The sequence below is a fragment of the Talpa europaea genome, assembly GCF_964194135.1.
Source record: "Talpa europaea genome assembly, chromosome: 9".
Taxonomy (NCBI): domain Eukaryota; kingdom Metazoa; phylum Chordata; class Mammalia; order Eulipotyphla; family Talpidae; genus Talpa; species Talpa europaea.
In genome coordinates, this window is record NC_140076.1 from 38,616,352 (window position 1) to 38,634,006 (window position 17,655).

The following is a 17,655-nucleotide window of genomic DNA, read 5'->3' on the forward strand; positions in this document are numbered from 1 at the left end:
AACATATATGCTGGAGTTTGAGGTGTCTGCTTGGCCACTGTACAAAAGTGATAAAGTGGTGAAATTAAATAATAAACCTACAACATAGAATACATTACAACTTGCACATATACATGTTCACAGCATGTATACAATGATAATCCCTATGTTTTAAAAAAGATATAGCTTCCTTCTACAGTAGACACAAGAACAAGATGAACTAGGTTGATAAATATACAATGAGTATCAAAAAAGAATGATCAGTTCACTGATTTTGGAAGAAGATACAACTGAACACACTGAATGTCTAGACTTTGGGAATGCATACACATGACATAGTGTCTTGGTTCAGGTTCATCAGAAGTCCTTACTCTTAAAATTTTAAGTAAATGCTGATGTTAGTAGTTCCTGTTTGTCTCGGCATAGTTTCGGCATAGTTTAATAAACAAAAAATTGTTTGGCAAGTAGCTCTGTTGGAAAGCTATAAGGCTCTGTTACATGGTTAGTAAAGATAAGGCAATCAAAATTTTCTAATAAATATAGAAAAATTATAAAACATCAATTCATTTCATTTAAAAAAGGCCCCCAAAATGTGCATAATCTACTACTAATTTTTTTTGACATTACAGTAATTTCTTTAAAAAAATAAGAACATTTGCCTTGTTCAAACAGAATCATATTATGTGTAAATAGTTATAGCATCCCAAGCCCTTTTGTTTTCTTTTTGTAAAATATAGCTAAGTGAAGTTAACCGATTAATAATCTTCCTTTCATCGAAAGCAGACATATAGCAAAACGAGGGACTGTAGAAGAGTGTTTGGTTTTTTTTTTTTAACTTTGATTCAAAAGTATTCATTTGTGATAGATTTCATGGCCAATGTTCATTCAGCTTAAACTCCATGAAACTGTTTCCAGTGCTCAGATTTATGTTGAAAATACATTGAGAAACCACTTTTCAAGAAGGTATTAGAAGAGTATTTAAACAAATCTTCATGTGTTTAAAAAAACTCAGAAGCTATTGGTGGCACAGAGAGCAAATGAAGGGTTGCTATTTTTAAGAGGTCTTCTTGTGAGTCAGTCTGCTTTGTTTCACAGTGTCTAGGAATTTAACACCAATCAGCAATGTAGTCAAAATCTCTGAACATTTCTTGCTCCTCTTCTGAAAGTATCCTTGGTTCTCGAGGTGGAGTCAGAATAGGTGCTTCTGAGGTAAATTCATCATCAAAATTACTAACATCTTCCCGTCCTCTAATGGTAGGTACAAAAGGCGGCTTGACTTTTTTATCCATCAGAGCACTCCAATCAACTAGCTGGATTGTAAAATATAAAATGGCCAGTTTAGTTCCCTACTTCTTATTGCTATAGTTCCATAAAAAAATTTTAAACTTTCATACTTACCCGGAAAAATGGATGCTTTTTTACATCTTCTGCATCTTTCTCACCAGCTCCAAGACGCCGCTCAGGATTTCTTCTCAATAGCTAACAACATAAAGCAAAAACAATTTAAACTAGCAACTTCATCTTATAACCTGCAAATATCTAGATGTTTTTTGGGGATGTGCTTATCTAAAGTACGCAACATCTATGAAGCGGAAAAAACAATTTCTAATGTTCTACTGGAACATATCATTCAACATAAAAAATGTAAGTAGTTTAAAAACCATTAATTCTTACCCTTCTCATTATGGAAATGGCTTCTGTAGATAAGAACCTTGGATATCTTACTTCATCATTTACAATACTGTCAAATACCTCCTCTTCATCATCGCCAGGAAAGGGAGACTAGAAGAAATATCTCTGAGTAAGTAAAATGAGTTTCAATACAATAAAATCCTACCAAGCTCCAAAGTACAACCAAGCAATAAGAAGACAAAAACCCCACCAAAACAATAAAAGAGGACTACAGGAAACCACAATAGATGTCAATAGCCTAGAGGGTGTACCATATACTCATACTAAATTAGCCTGTAAATTTACTTCACAGATCTTTACAACAAATTTGGTCTTATCATATAATGTCCTTTAATTTCCCTGATACTTTCACTTCTTTTTGCTGCATGGAAAAGGGGTCCTGGTATGTTAGTTTATGCCTGAAGCCTTACTAATCCTCAGAACTTGTACAATTATAAATTTCAAACACATATTTGAAAATCTCAATCTGATTGAGATTTCAATCACTCATAATGAGAAATGTGACATAAATTTTAGGCAAAACTAAAAAATAGTTGTTGCTTACACTTCACCACCAATGCTATGAAATTATGAAGTATATTGATAAGTTTTAATTTTAGTTCTTTTTCCCAACTATTCTCTTGAGGTACTAAAGAGAAATAAGACAGCAAAGAGCAATCCAGGAGAACAGCCAGATCCATTATCTTTTATCACCTAGATAATTAAGAGCTCTATCAATTATAAGCTCCTTTTAAAAAAAGTAAACACACATACACACACACAAACAGGAGTTTCCTCATCTGTTCACTGTCAAGTCTTCCAGTCATTTAGAATAAGAGAAAGTAGAATTAGCTGGTTCTTAATTGTGTAGTATTCTGCAATAAACTCACAGTTTTCACATATCACTTCTATAGAGAGTAAATTTTAAGTAAGAATATAATTTTTGGTAGCTTAATTAAATTTCACATGTAAATAAATACATTAAAAAACAATAAAATATTACTACTTTATTTGCTATGATTTACTTTTTCCTAAGTAGTAACGATTTCTGTGTATGAAATTGTTATCTAAGTTATCTCCAGAAATTTATTTTAAGTTAATCTAAAGAAAACAGGGAAAAAATGGTCAATATTTTCAACTTTGCTGTACTTTTGACTTTTCGTGATACATATAAAGTATTCTTTTCATTAGTCTTCCTGCTATTCTATTCCCTATGAAAAAATAAATAAGACATAAATAATTATGTCTTAAACTCATAACCACAGCATTACTGAAATACAAGGAGCTACTTTCAAAGCACTGGTAATGCATTTTGCAGAAAATGCAAGAATCTAAAAAAAAAAGACAGTAAAAGTAACAGACCTATAGGTAATCATTATAATTATTTAAAACAATTTCTACTTATGAAGGACATATTAAGTGGTTTTTTTGAATATGACATGCTTTGGTTTTTCAATCATCCTTCCTCTCTCTTCTCTGTCACCTATTTCTTATTGCTTACCTCACCAACAAGCATTTCATATATAAGTACACCAAGGCCCCACCAGTCTACAGCCCTTGTATAGGATGTTTCTGTTAATACTTCTGGGGCAAGAAATTCAGGAGTGCCACAAAATGTGCTTGTTCTATCTCCATATCCCATTCCTGAAAAAAGTAAATTTGAGTATTTGTTAACACAGAAAGAAATTTGGCAAACTGCACATTTTGTGATGTGACCAAACTGAAGAACACAAAACAAAGACTTCTAAAGAAAATAAGTTGATTTAGTGTGTCATATAGTATAGAGCTATTATATTAATATTTTAACAAGCTTCCAAATACATTTTCCTCACAATTCTACAAATTTAATGTTTCAATGCATTTTAAAGTTAAAATTCATTATGAATGCCATCTTATGGGTGAATCTGAAATAAATGTTCTCAATTCTAAATATAAATATTTATGTATTTATAATAACTGAAAATTTCAAATGAATTTCTAAGTTTAGGACTAAGGCAAAATACTTTAGGGTGGAGGATTTTTATTTTTTTTGCAAAATTTCTGAACATTATCATACTGGCTTTTCTTCTTCAATAAAATATCTTTAAAAAAATTGTGATAATATTTACATACGTTCTGTGTAAGTCTTTTAAATACCCTTGCCAAGATTAGAAAAAAGTAAGTTAACAAAGAAAGAGAACTAATTTTTCTTCACTTTTATTATGTAGGGTCTCCCTGGTGGCACAAGGGTTTAAGTACAGCACTATGAAGCTATCCGCAGCCTATGCAGCATGAGTTCGATCCCTGGGCCCAGAGAGCTACCTACAAAGCACAGCAGACCTCTCCTGACTTGCCCACTGCTCCCCTCAGCAGTGTATTTCAGTCAGTCTGTCTGTTCCGTTCCCCACTCTGTCTCTGGTGAGTCCACTCAACTCCCTCCTCCCTCCTCTGGCCTATATCTCAGTTCTTATATGCATAAATAAATCTTTAAAAAATTTTTTTTTATTCTGCATTCTTCACAACTAAAGCATATTACATGTAACACTTTTGGTATACAACTACTCTTTTTTGTCTTCTTTTGTCTATAATAATGACAAAATCTGTGACATATTAGTACAATGTATATGTCAATTACAATAATACTGGTATGTCATTCATTTGATAAAAGTTTCTTGCTCTCTGATACTTTTTTAAAAGTACACTGAAAGTAGTCAAACTAGTTATTAGGACTTCAAATTGGTAAAAGTTTATGAAGTAGTTAGCATGAGGCTTTGGAGTCATAAAGATCTGGGTTTAAATTCCAGCTTTGCCATTGGGTTGGCTGTGAGACTTTGGGAAACGTGCCAAATCTCAAAGCATAGTTTCCTCATCCGTATGACAGAGTTAATAGTACTATTTACCTCCTAAGATTGTTACAAATCAAAGGAGATCATATATGTAACCCATTTGGCAAAGTTCTTGGCATACAATAAGTGCTCAGAAATTGTTAACTACAATTATAATTTATTTTATATATTTTTATAATGCAGAAAAACACATTTAAATGCTATGGTTACTCAAAACATATTTTTGAGTACCTGTACCTATTATATTCTAGGCACCCATGCCAAGTGGTAGGAATACAACAGTGAGAGTTCTTATCTTAAGTAGAAGAAACAGATACATGTGTGTATATACATAAATAAAATCTTATGATGATATGGTAAGAGTAAGATATTATGAAAACATATTGAAGAATAGCTCCTGAGAGCTGGGACAGGAGAAAAGTCTCAGGTAATTTATCTGGGGAGGTGACACCAAAGCTAAGCCTCAAGGATAAGTGGATGTTAGCAAGTAGAGCTGAGATAGGTGACAGTGGTGAAGAGACATAGCCTGTAAGCAGTTTTGTTGCTAAAGCAGAATGTACTTGGCAGACAACAGCAAACGATCTGGCTAGAGAAATAAGCAGGCCGATCAGGAAGGACACTGTATATCATATTTTACCCATTAAAGGATAACAGCAGGGTTATATCATGGTAAGATTTGTATTTTTGTGGGCCTCTTTAACATATTAGTAATTACATGCAGACTGATATAAAGGAGAAAAAGACTAGAGATAGCAGAGGTTAAGAGGCTATTAAAGCAGTCTTGTCAAAATAAGATGATGGTTGGCAGTAGTGGCAGAAGGAAAAAAAAAGATTTAAGAAATATTAAAGAAGTAGATGTCAGCACAATTTGATGATTAAGTGGATGTGGAAAGTAGAAAAAACAACAGAGCCCGGATAGAATTCCACATTTTCAAGTTGGAAGGCTAAGAGCACTCTGGCACTATTAACTATGAGCTAGGCTATCTGAGGAAAAGAGGCTTTTTTTATTCATAAAGCTTTTGAGGTGGTTATTGACTATTAAGGTAGATGGTTGAGTGTGTCAGAAAAAAATTAATGTATTTAGGAATCATTAGCATATAGTTAAAAACTATCAGTGAAGAACAATGGGCCAAGGACAGACTCTGAGGAACAAAAGCATTTATTATCAACACTGTCAAATACTGAGATGCTCAATAAGAGAAAAAACTTCTACTGGATTCAATAGTTAGGTCAGTAATCAGTGAACAAATATTTACAGAGTTTATTCATTTATTCATTCAATTACTTAGATTAAGATGTGACAAACATTATACTATGTGCTATAGAAGCAAAACTCAGAAATAAGAAGCTACCAATGTAAAGGAAGAGACAATGTTAGTTATAATACAATATACTAAATGTAAATTTAAAAATACCTCTTTACTTGTATTTTAGGAACTGTGTCTTATAATTATCTCCAATTCTCTTAATACTCCGAAACAGGAAGGATTATTTCTATTTTACAGGTGAGAAAAAAGACTCAATAATGTTTAAACTATCTCCTTCAAAGACACGCAGTAAATAAACAGCAGAGTTAAGATTCATACCTAGAGTGATCTGTCTGGTGCCCATGCTCATGCTGTTTACATTTTCTTATGCTACCTCTGGTTCAAATTTCCCTAGTTTGTTTTTGTTTCAATACACAGAAAGCATTCTTGAGACAGAAGCATATATTTTTCCTATTTAAAGGTATCAAACATTTAAAAAAGCTAGAAGTCTATTAGATCTATGTAATTTATTCTGTACAGTGCCAGCAGACTGAAAATTCTGGTGCTTCCTTAAGAGTTATGATAAAATTATTAATCACACAAAGAAAGTCTTAATTTTCTATTATGATTTCTGAAAACAATCATATTCAAATCTACAGAACAAATTCTTAATGTGATAATCAGGTTGTGTAAACAATCCATATTTTTAATCTATTTTACTTTTCACAAACTTGAAAATTACTAAGGTACAAAGAACAGTAATCTAGAAAAAGAACTTTAAAATATCCAATTACCTTCTTTGCAAAGACCAAAATCAGCAATTTTCACAAAGCCCTCTGTATCTAGCAATAAGTTATCCAATTTCAAATCCCTATTCAGGATAAAAAAAAAAGTAAAATGAAAAAAAAAACCAACAAAATCAATAGATGTAGCAAAATAATTGCTTCAACAGGAGCCATACTTAACTAAAAAACCAAGTTTTTCCAGTTATGATTTGAGATTTAAACACTATATTACAAATGGTCATTTTTTTGTATTTTAGCAAACGTATTGCTATACAATTTACTTTCTGAATTTTTTCCCCTATTATAGAGAAATGGAAGAATGATTTGGAAAAAGTAATGTTTTATCTCTTTAAATGTATATTTTAAAGAACAGAAGGAGTTCAAGTATCTTTACCTCAGGTTTGTTAATTTGTTATTTGTGATTATCTGACTTAGACTAAATTTGAAATTTGCCTATATACAATCCATAAGAAAGAATCATCAAGCTAAATAAGGTATCGGGGGGACAAATTTAACCTACTGAGTAATTCAAAATAAAGAGAAAGTTGTCCACCTATACTAACAGATCATAAAGTAGTTGAAAACATTTTATCCTCTGAGTAAAACAGAACCTCACATTGGAAATATTATTAGAAGTCTGAACAAGTCAAAATGTATTGTCTAATTTTGATCAGCTTTCCCATAATTTATCTAGTCTATAGTAATGATATTCAAAGAATCACCTGTACATTTGTACACTGGTCTATAACTAATTGTTACTGGTCCTCAATTTGATAAGAACCTTGTGCCAGTACATAAATCAACTATGTCACCTAATACACTGTTTAGATGACACATAGCACTAATGAAGGAAGCAGGATGATGTTTTACACTCTATCACAAGCTACTTAGCTTACTGTGGACACGTTTTGTGTACTACTGGTCTCTGGTTTTCATCTGTAGAACAGATGAATGTAAAATACTCAGTAAGATAAAAATTGTTGGTGAAATGTGTTATAAAAGTCTACTTTATAATTTGACTATTTTAACCTGAAAATGGAAAGATGATCAGGAATGAAGAGGTTCATTATATCATTATTATGTTAACCACATCTTTCAAAATTCAAGTTGGACATTTTTAGTGGTCACTTATAGTAACGAGAAAATTAAGACGCTGTAAATACAAATTGTCCTTCCACATTATCTAATTAATTCTAATTCACACCAAAGTAAGCCATTAGAAAGGGTCAAAACTTCACTTACCTATAAACAATTTTGTGTTCATGTAAATACTGCAACCCAAGAACTACACATGCAGCATAAAATCTGTTTGAAGAATTAAATCAAAGAAATTTAATAAATTCCACTTCTTTTGAATTCTAATTTATATGTTTATGCTTCAAAGCAGAATTCTATAGGTGACTAATTTCACAGATATTTATTTAGTCCTTCCTATGAGCAAATGCAGGAAGGGTATATGATACTGAGGGTACAGTTAAAAAATGAAAAAAGTACAATCTTTAGAAATGAAGTCACTAACTTTGTGTGGTGCAATCACTGATGTCTTAATAGTAAACATTTGATCTGGTTTTGTAAGAGAAATATAACTTGCCAGAAGAACAAAAGATAACCTGTAAGGTAGAACTTTCATTGGGGGGAACAAAGGGCATTCCCCTAAGAAGAAAATGAAGAGAAATATAAAAAACATAACATATTTAACAACTACTACCAAGTTCGGTGTGGCTGAGTATAGAACGGTGAAGAAGTAGTAGATGAGGTTAAAAAGATAGCCCGCGTTCAAATTGTGAAGACCCCTGAATTTACCATGGATACTGAAATCTCTTAGCGATAGAGAATCAAAGCATTTTAATCAGGGCAGAATGACCAGATTTATGTTAGAGAGATTTTTCTTATAGTAGTGTGAAGACTAGTATAGTAATAGGTAGATATCTAGAGGGAAAGAAGAATAGATAAAGCTATTACTATAGCATAGACAAAAGATCATAAGAATATCCATACAGTGGCAAAAAAAAAAAATTAGAAATGACTCTAGAGGAATTAAAGAAAAAGAAGTATGAGTCTCAAGCAGCTGTAGACAATGAAGGGGAGAGAAAAGCTATGAAAGAAAAGGAAAAGATGACACTTACAGTTTCCTAGTGTAATGAAAAGGTAAAGAAATGGAGTTTGACTTTAGATATGTTGACACTGCACTGCTTTGGGACAGGCAAAGAGGTCTAGAAGTTGAACATATGGGTTTAGATTTTAGGAATACTTGAACCTAGCTAGAATATTAACTCTTGAAAGATTGGATCATAATTGTCTTTTTTGGTGTTTATCCTTAATACTTAGCATAATGGCTGACGTATGGTAGGTTTATTGAAGGAGTAGTTAAGGTGATAAATAACTGAATTTAAAAATTGCAGCTCTGTCTTCAGTAGAAAATAGCCTGTAAGGATACACTTTAGGAAAATCAGTTCTTCATTACACAAGTAATATATAGATATTTTCTTTATAAAACCGTAGCCCCAAGTGCTGAAATTAGCAGGAGGCGGGTAGCGGAGAGAACAAAGTGGGAGGGAGCACAATGGACTATGGGTGTTTGGTGGTGGGTGCAAGTGTGGTAACGACACCCGAGGAGAGATCCTATACCTCTAAATAATTTACAACACCAATGTTACCTCAATATATCATTCATCAATCTCACCTAAACACCATTCCCATCAATAACAGTTACTAGTAGTTCCCAACAAGAGCTGTTACTCTTGTTAATTTGGTGAATGTTCAAATTTTTAGAATGGATTTAGACACACATTTAAATAAGTAACTATGTTTTGTGTTTACTGATTTTTATAAAAATGGCCAATTTGGGAGAATACTTGACTACATATTAACTATTATATAATTACTTAACATAAGTTTACTTTATACATATGATTTTTTAGCAAACTTACTTGGGTGACCAAATATTGTAAAAAAGTATGAATATTTATCAAGAGTCAGGTACTATGAGAGATTTTGTTAACAGCTTATTTAATCTTGAAATCAAGCCTTTAAGATAAGTATTATATAGAAGCTGAAAATGACATTCTCCAAAAGTATAACTGATTTGTAAAAAGTCACAACAAAATAGCATCAACTAGGAATCAAACTAATATTGATTCCATAACCTTATTCAATAAAAAGTCACTGATCACCTAGTATGTATCAGCTATCCTTCAGGAGTTCCAGTAATAGAATAGATATGGTTCTTATTCATCTCCTTTAAGGAGGGGAGACAAAAACAAAAAATATAAAAGATAAATAAGATGATTTCAGGTAGAAATAAAGCACTATGGAAAAAATAAATGCTGTGCAAAACAGAGTGACCTGATTTGATGATGCTATTTTAGATAAGGTAATCAGAAATACATCCTCCATAGGAGGGCGGAGCAACATGGCGGAGAGGAGACGCTGCGAGTAAGATCTCCCATTAAAAAAAGTTAATAGGGAGGAAAAGCGACAGGTCCCAGTGAGAACTGGGACACGGAAGATAAACAGACCACTCCAGCAAACTACCCGAAGAAGAAAGTTGCCATAAAAGAGGACTAGAAGGGAGGAAAGCAAGAACTCTGCTCCCCTCCCCCACCCACAGAGTCTGCACTCTCCGACCAGCAGAGAGGAGGAAAACAACAAACGAAAACGACCAACAAGAACAAACTACGCATCAAGCGGGACTGTGAGTGGAAAGGAACTATTGCAGCCACCACACTCCGTGAACGGGAGCTGCGGAGAACCCTGCAGGATTCGCACGGAGGTGAGCTCCAGGCGCCATTAAACAGAGACCCCGCCCCCCAGGAGGAGGCCAGGACCGGGCCACCCTGTAAGCTTGAGCGGAAAAGCGGTGCGCTAGAAAAGCAAACGCGGATCGGGATCACGCGGAAAAGCGGAGGGCTGGAAAAGCAAATGCGGACCGGGATCGGGATAGCGCGGAAGAGCAGCCCGGTTGAAAAGCAAACGCGGATTGGGATCGCGGCTGTCCAGGTCCCCGCGCCTGCGAACTAGGCTTGCAGGGAGACGCGCGCGAAGACCCTCACTGAGGTGAAAGTCCCTCACTGAGTAACCAGGAACCAGGCACCCAGGCACGGGAGCGGGGTGCAAAAGACGCCATTCTGTGGACACTGAACTGGGCTACAGCCCGCGTTCTGGACCTGAGGGCTTTGGAACTGAGATCCGGGGCACAAAATTCAGGGCGTGGGTTCTCCACGACGGTGGGGCACAAGGCAGACACAGCACCCCAAAGCCGTTGAGGTTTGCCCTACCATTCCCACTCTGTTTCCTGTCCCACGGGGTGAAAAAAAAAAAAAACAAACAAAAACAGCTCCCCAAGGGCTCTAGGAGAGATCTCTGGCGCCACCTAGCGACTTGAAACCAGCAAAGGCTCCTGGAGGAGCCAGTGGCCAGCTGGGAAGTTAGCCCACACCGGGCCCCTGCCGACCAGTAGTCTGAGCCCACAGGGGGAGCGAGTACCCAAAGCCGGGGCAGACCAGGTGGCAGAAGAGTGTGCCTGAGACTGGACACGCGGGGAGTGTGTCCCGCATCGCCATTTTAGAACAGGGACATTTCTTCAGTAAAGACTGCCTGCAGAAGGCTCCCTCAGGAGCCAGAGGTGAGCCGGGGAAGTTCGCCCACACCAGAACACCTCTGGACTGCAGTCCAAGCCCAGAGGGGGAGAGGGAACCCACTGCTGGGGCAGACCAGGAGCACAGGGGAGTGTATCCCCACATCGGCATTTTAGAACAGGGACCTTTCTTCAGTAAAGACTGCTTGAAACTGACAGATGGCTCCCGGAGGAGCCAGAGGGGAGCAGAGAAGCTCACCCAAGATGCCGGCCAGTCCCAGCAACACAGTGTCCCAATGCATACGGCAAATTAGAAAACAGACAGTAGGGAGTAGAAGAACCACACGCAACATAGCAACTCCTCAGGGAAGAAGCACACCACAAAAAGGAAACCAGCCCCCAGATTGCAACGACAGTAACTTGGAAGAACTTCTGAGCCTCCAGAAAGATAATTTAAAATTGCCATGATTAAAAAAATGACAGAACTCATAAAGGAAAACAATGATAAGGGAAAAATAATCAACCATCAGAAGAATGAAATTGAGTCCCTAAAGAGGGAAGTAAAAGAAATGCAGGAGATCAAAGAATTAATGGAAGAACTAAAGAATTCTGGGAAAAGCAATGAAAGCAGAATAGATGAAATGGAAGAACGAATAAGTTCTCTTGAAGACTCAGAAATAAAAAGAACCAAAACAGAAAAGGAAAGAGAAGTACGAAGGAAAAAGAACGAAGAAAGACTTTGGGCACAATCTGACTTCATGAGGAAAGGAAATATAAGAGTTATAGGAATACCAGAAGGAGAGGAGAGAGATGTAGGAACAGAGAAAATATTCCAGGAGATAATTGAAGAGAACTTCCCAAATGTGAAGAAGGAGCTGAAAATTGATATACAAGAAGCAAGAAGAACACCAAACTTCCATGACGAAAGGAAAAATACAGCAAGACACATAATAGTGAAGCTCCCAAGAATCCAGGAGAAGGAAAAAATAATGAAGCTGACAAGAGGGAAGAAACAAATAACATTCAAAGGAAAACCAATCAGGCTGACATCAGACTTCTCTGAAGAAACACTACGGGCAAGGAGAGAGTGGAAGGACATAGTCAACAGACTCCAAGAAAACAGATGTCAACCAAGAATACTCTATTCCGCAAAGCTTTCCTTCCTCTACGAAGAAAGAATAAGGACGTTCCCAGACAAACAGAAACTATGGAACTTCACTACCAGTAAACCCCCACTCCAAAAAATACTACAAGGAATCCTAAAGCCAGAACCTCAGAGGGACGAATAACAACGAAAGAAGGCAAGGAAAAAAAAAAAGATATTAAAAGAATAAATAAAATCAAAGGAAAGACAAACACAATGGCAAATACAGATGCTAACATATCACTATTAACCCTAAATGTAAATGGACTAAACTCTTCAATAAAAAGACACAGAGTTGCAGCCTGGATTAAGAAACAAAACCCAACCTTTTGCTGTCTCCAGGAAACACATTTAGCTACAAAAGATAAAAATAGGCTCAAAGTTAAAGGATGGAAAACAATCCTACAAGCAAATGGACCAAAAAAGAAAGCAGGAACAGCTATACTTATATCAGATAAAACAGATTTCAAACTCAAAAAAATAAAAAGGGATCCCAACGGTCACTACATTATGATCAAAGGGACAATACTTCAAGAAGAAATAAGACTAATTAACATATACTCACCAAACGAAGGAGCACCAAAATATATCAGACAACTGTTGTCATCTCTGAAAACAGACATCAGAGAAAACACATATGTAGTGGGAGACTTCAACACACCACTATCAACAATGGATAGATCAACAAGACAAAAAATAAGTAAAGAAACTAAAGCTCTAAATAAGGACCTAGAGCATTTGGGCTTAACAGACATCTATAGAACACTAAACCCCCAAAAAACGGAGTACACATTTTTCTCAAGCGCACACGGATCATTCTCCAGGATCGATCACATACTGGGGCACAAGACAAACATCAACAGATACACCAAGATTGAAATCATACCAACCATCTTTTCTGACCATGAAGGCATCAAGCTAGAAATAAACCATAAAAAGAAGGCAAGGAACTTTCCTACCTCATGGAGACTAAAAACCACACTACTGGAAGACCACTGGACTAATGAGGAGATCAAAGAGGAAATTAAAAAATTCTTTGAATTGAATGACAAGGAGGACACCAATATCCTAAATGTATGGGATGCAGCAAAAGCAGTAATAAGAGGAAAATATATAGCAATAGAAGCTCACATCAAGAAACAAGAACTCAAAGAAACAACCTAATCTCGAAGCTCAAAGATCTAGAAAAAGAACAACAAAAAACCCCAAAACCAGTAGAAGAAAAGAAATAATAAAAACCAAAGCAGAAATAAATGAAATTGAAACTAAAAAAACAATCCAAAAGATTAATGAAACCAAGAGCTGGTTCTTCGAAAATAGCAATAAAATAGACAAACCCCTAGCCAGGCTCACAAAGGAAAAAAGGGAGAAAGCACAAATAAACAGGATCATCAATGAAAGAGGAGAAATCACAACGGACACAGCAGAAATCAAAAGAATAATCAGTAACTACTATGAACAGTTATATGGAAACAAGTTCAACAATCTAGAGGAGATGGACAAATTCCTACAACTCTACAATCACCCAAAGCTAGATAAAGAAGAAATAGAACACCTAAACAGACCAATTACAAGCAGCGAAATTGAAATGGTAATCAAAAACCTCCCCAAAAAGAAAAGCCCAGGACCTGATGGATTTACAAACGAATTCTATCAAACATTCAGAGATGAATTGGTGCCTATCCTTCACAAACTCTTCCAAAAAATTGAGAAGGAAGAGACAATACCAAACACGTTCTATGATGCCAACATTACACTAATACCAAAACCGAACAAGGACAACACTAAAAAGGAAAACTACAGGCCAATCTCCCTAATGAACACTGATGCAAAAATCCTCAACAAAATTTTAGTATCAGAATCCAACAATGTATCCATAAGATAATTCACCACGACCAAGTAGGATTCATTCCAGGGACACAAGGATGGTTTAACATCTGAAAATCAATCAACGTTATCCAACACATCAACAAAAAGAAATATAAAAACCATATGATAATATCAATAGATGCTGAGAAAGCTTTCGACAAAATGCAACACCCATTCATGATAAAAGCCCTTGAAATTCTTGGGATACAAGGAACATACCTCAACAACATAAAGGCCATCTATGACAAGCCAACAGCCAGTATCATTCTCAATGGTGAAAAGCTGAAAGCATTTCCATTAAGATCTGGAACAAGACAAGGATGCCCACTCTCACCACTGCTTTTCAATATAATACTGGAAGTCCTAGCCAGAGCAATAAGACAAGAGAAAGACATCCAAGGAATCCAAATAGGAAAAGAAGAAGTCAAACTATCACTATTTGCAGATGATATGATAATATACATAGAGAACTCCAAAAACTCCACAGAAAAAACTAATTCAACTCATCAATCAGTTCAGTAAAGTGGCAGGATACAAAATCAACACACAAAAGTCAGTAGCCTTCCTATACACAAACAATAAATCTGAAGAAGAAGAAATCAAAAAAACCTTCCCTTTTATTATTGAAACAAAAAAAATCAAATATTTGGGAATAAATCTAACAAAAGAGGTAAAGGACCTATACAAAGAAAACTATAAAACACTGTTAAAAGAAATAGAAGAAGACACAAAGAAATGGAAAGACATCCCCTGCTCATGGATTGGAAGAATAAACATTATTAAAATGGCCATCCTACCAAAAGCAATATACACATTCAATGCTATTCCAATCAAAATTTCAATGTCATTCTTCAAAGAAATAGAACAATTATTGATGAAATTCATATGGAATCACAAAAAACCCCGAATTGCCAAAGTTCTCCTGAAAAAAAAAGAAGGGAATGGAGGCATCACACTCCCACACTTCAAACTATACTACAAAGCCATAATCATCAAAACTGCATGGTATTGGAACAAGAACAGACATACAGACCAATGGAATCGAATAGAAAATCCAGAAATAAACCCACAGATTTATGGTCAACTAATCTTTGACAAAGGAGCAAAGACTATGCATTGGAGCAAAGAAAGTTTGTTCAATAAATGGTGCTGGGAAAACTGGGTTGCTACATGCAAAAGAATGAAGCTTGATCACTACCTCACACCATACACAAAAATCAACTCAAAATGGATTGAAGAACTAGACATAAGACCTGAAACCATAAAATATATAGAAGGAAATATAGGCGAAACACTACGAGATTTGCACATCAAAGACATCTTTACAGATACATCACCCAAAGCAGTGATAGTGAAGGCAAAGATAAACAGCTGGGACTACATCAAATTAAAGAGCTTCTGCACAGCAAAAGAGACAATAACAAAAACAAAGAGAAACCCCACTGACTGGGAGAACATTTTTGCACCCAACACTAATGATAAAGGACTGATCACAAAAATCTGCAAAGAGCTGATGAGACTCAACAACAAGAAAGAAATTAACCCAGTCAAAAAATGGGCAGAAGAGCTGAAAATAAACTTCTCTGAAGAGGAAATGCAAATGGCCAACAGGCATATGAAAAAATGTTCAACATCACTTGTAATCAGGGAAATGCAAATCAAAACTACCATGAGATACCATCTTACACCAGTGAGAATGGCACATATTAAAAAAACTAGCAACAACAAATGTTGGCGAGGTTGTGGAGAAAAAGGAACTCTCCCGCACTGTTGGTGGGAGTGCAAACTGGTCCAACCACTATGGAGAGCTGTGTGAAGATTTCTGGACCCACTAAACATAGAGCTTCCATATGATCCAGCAATTCCACTCCTAGGTATTTACCCGAAGGACACAGAAACATCAATTCCAAAGAGCACCTGCACACCTATGTTTATAGTAGCACTGTTTACAATAGCTAAGCTTTGGAAACAGCCCAAATGCCCAAAAATAGATGACTGGATCAAGAAGATGTGGTACATATATACCATGGAATATTACTCAGCATTCAAAAAAGATAAACACATGCAATTTGCAGCAACATGGATGGCACTGGAAGGGATCATGCTCAGTGAAATAAGCCAAAAAGAAAAAGAAAAATACCGGATGGTCTCACTCATAGCAGGAATCTAGAAAACTTAAATAAGGGACCAGGAAAATGAATAACTATAAGAAAGTGAAAATCAAAATCAACAAAAAACTATGAAGCAGAGACACTTTTTGGGGGTTGGGGGGCAGGAGGGGAGGGATTGGGGTCAGAATGGGGGGGTTGCAATTGTATGGGGAATATGAAAATAAAATTTATTATAAAAAAAAAATACATCCTCAAAGAAATGACATTTGAGGTGAGCGCTGAAGGATTAGAAGTAGGTAATTCAGATATGATGTAAAATGTAGCATTTCATTCTTATATTTCACTGAACTTAATTGTTTCACATGCATATAATTTACATTCTCAGCAAAACCCAAACAGTTCTTTTTTCTTAAAGGAAAAAAGGTAACAACAAAAGGAAAACAAACATTAACATGGCAGCACAAGGTGAGGCACAGTCTAGATATCCTGATTTTAATATTTAAATATTCAGGGAATAATTATTAGTAGCCATATATCACTTTCTGACTTTTGCCTTCTTTATAAAAAGCTTCACTATCCAACTCCCTATTTTTTCATCTGAAACACGAGGGTATAACAGTATTGATAAACTCTATATATCGCTAATGGTTATGATGACAATCAAATAAAAGGTGTGGTTACTATTTCATCAGAATGTAGGCAGATACTGAAAATTTAAGAATAAACCCAATAAAAGTCTACACTGATTTATGATCTGTATAATTTGATGTTTTGGAGGTAGGACTGATTTAACTTGCTAATAGCTTAGATGTTGCATGTTGGAAGGGAAAGATGAAAATAATGACACACTGTATTTTAGCAACAGGGTACCCTGTTGAGTAAGAGGGAGAAGCCTAGAAGAGTAATAAACATAGCGAGTGGGAGGTGAGTCAGGGAAAGTAGGAAAATTCAGGTGTACAGCTTCATAAATTAAACAAAAAATACTTATTAGCCATACAAAGGGAAAAATCAAGTTGGATGCTGAATGTTAATAGATTTGGAAGTTTAAGGAAACTGTTGGGGTTATAAACAATTTGCTAAATACTTTCCTAGGGTTGAATCCTAGTCCAACTACTTGAGAGGTATAAAACAATGATAACAACTGGAGAAAATATATTTTACCTCAAGTGTTCAGTTTATTTTTATGCAGTTTAATAAGTAAACCTCCAAATAATATCAAATGCAAAAATCACAAAAACTTAAAAAATGTGATAGGGAAAAATCTATTTGATGAGGACTGGCAATGGTTGATGGGACTGGATAGTTGTTTTGGGAATATTAAGGGAGGAAGGGTCTTCATAGCCTGTAGAATGCATAAAATTAAGATTATTGTTAGAATTGGGGCTATTTTTTGTACCTTTCATTGGTGGCAATACAGACACAACTTTCTTTTATAAGTAAAAGATATC

The 17,655-nt window shown here is 35.5% G+C and overlaps 1 protein-coding gene across 3 annotated transcripts in view; it reads right to left on the reverse strand.

The window, feature by feature from the left end:
* Positions 1-1,085: 1,085 nt before the first annotated feature.
* The window catches only part of PKN2 (protein kinase N2), a gene marked incomplete at both ends in the record, with an annotated part of 101,344 nt that continues 84,774 nt past the window's right edge, over positions 1,086-17,655 (reverse strand). For all 3 annotated transcript variants that reach the window (XM_084242205.1, XM_084242206.1, XM_084242204.1), the window contains 6 exons: positions 1,086-1,289; positions 1,378-1,458; positions 1,654-1,761; positions 3,152-3,294; positions 6,517-6,593; positions 7,750-7,812. In XM_084242205.1, coding sequence (XP_084098331.1) covers positions 1,086-1,289; positions 1,378-1,458; positions 1,654-1,761; positions 3,152-3,294; positions 6,517-6,593; positions 7,750-7,812 — 676 coding nt within the window. The remainder of the gene's footprint in view (positions 1,290-1,377; positions 1,459-1,653; positions 1,762-3,151; positions 3,295-6,516; positions 6,594-7,749; positions 7,813-17,655) is intronic.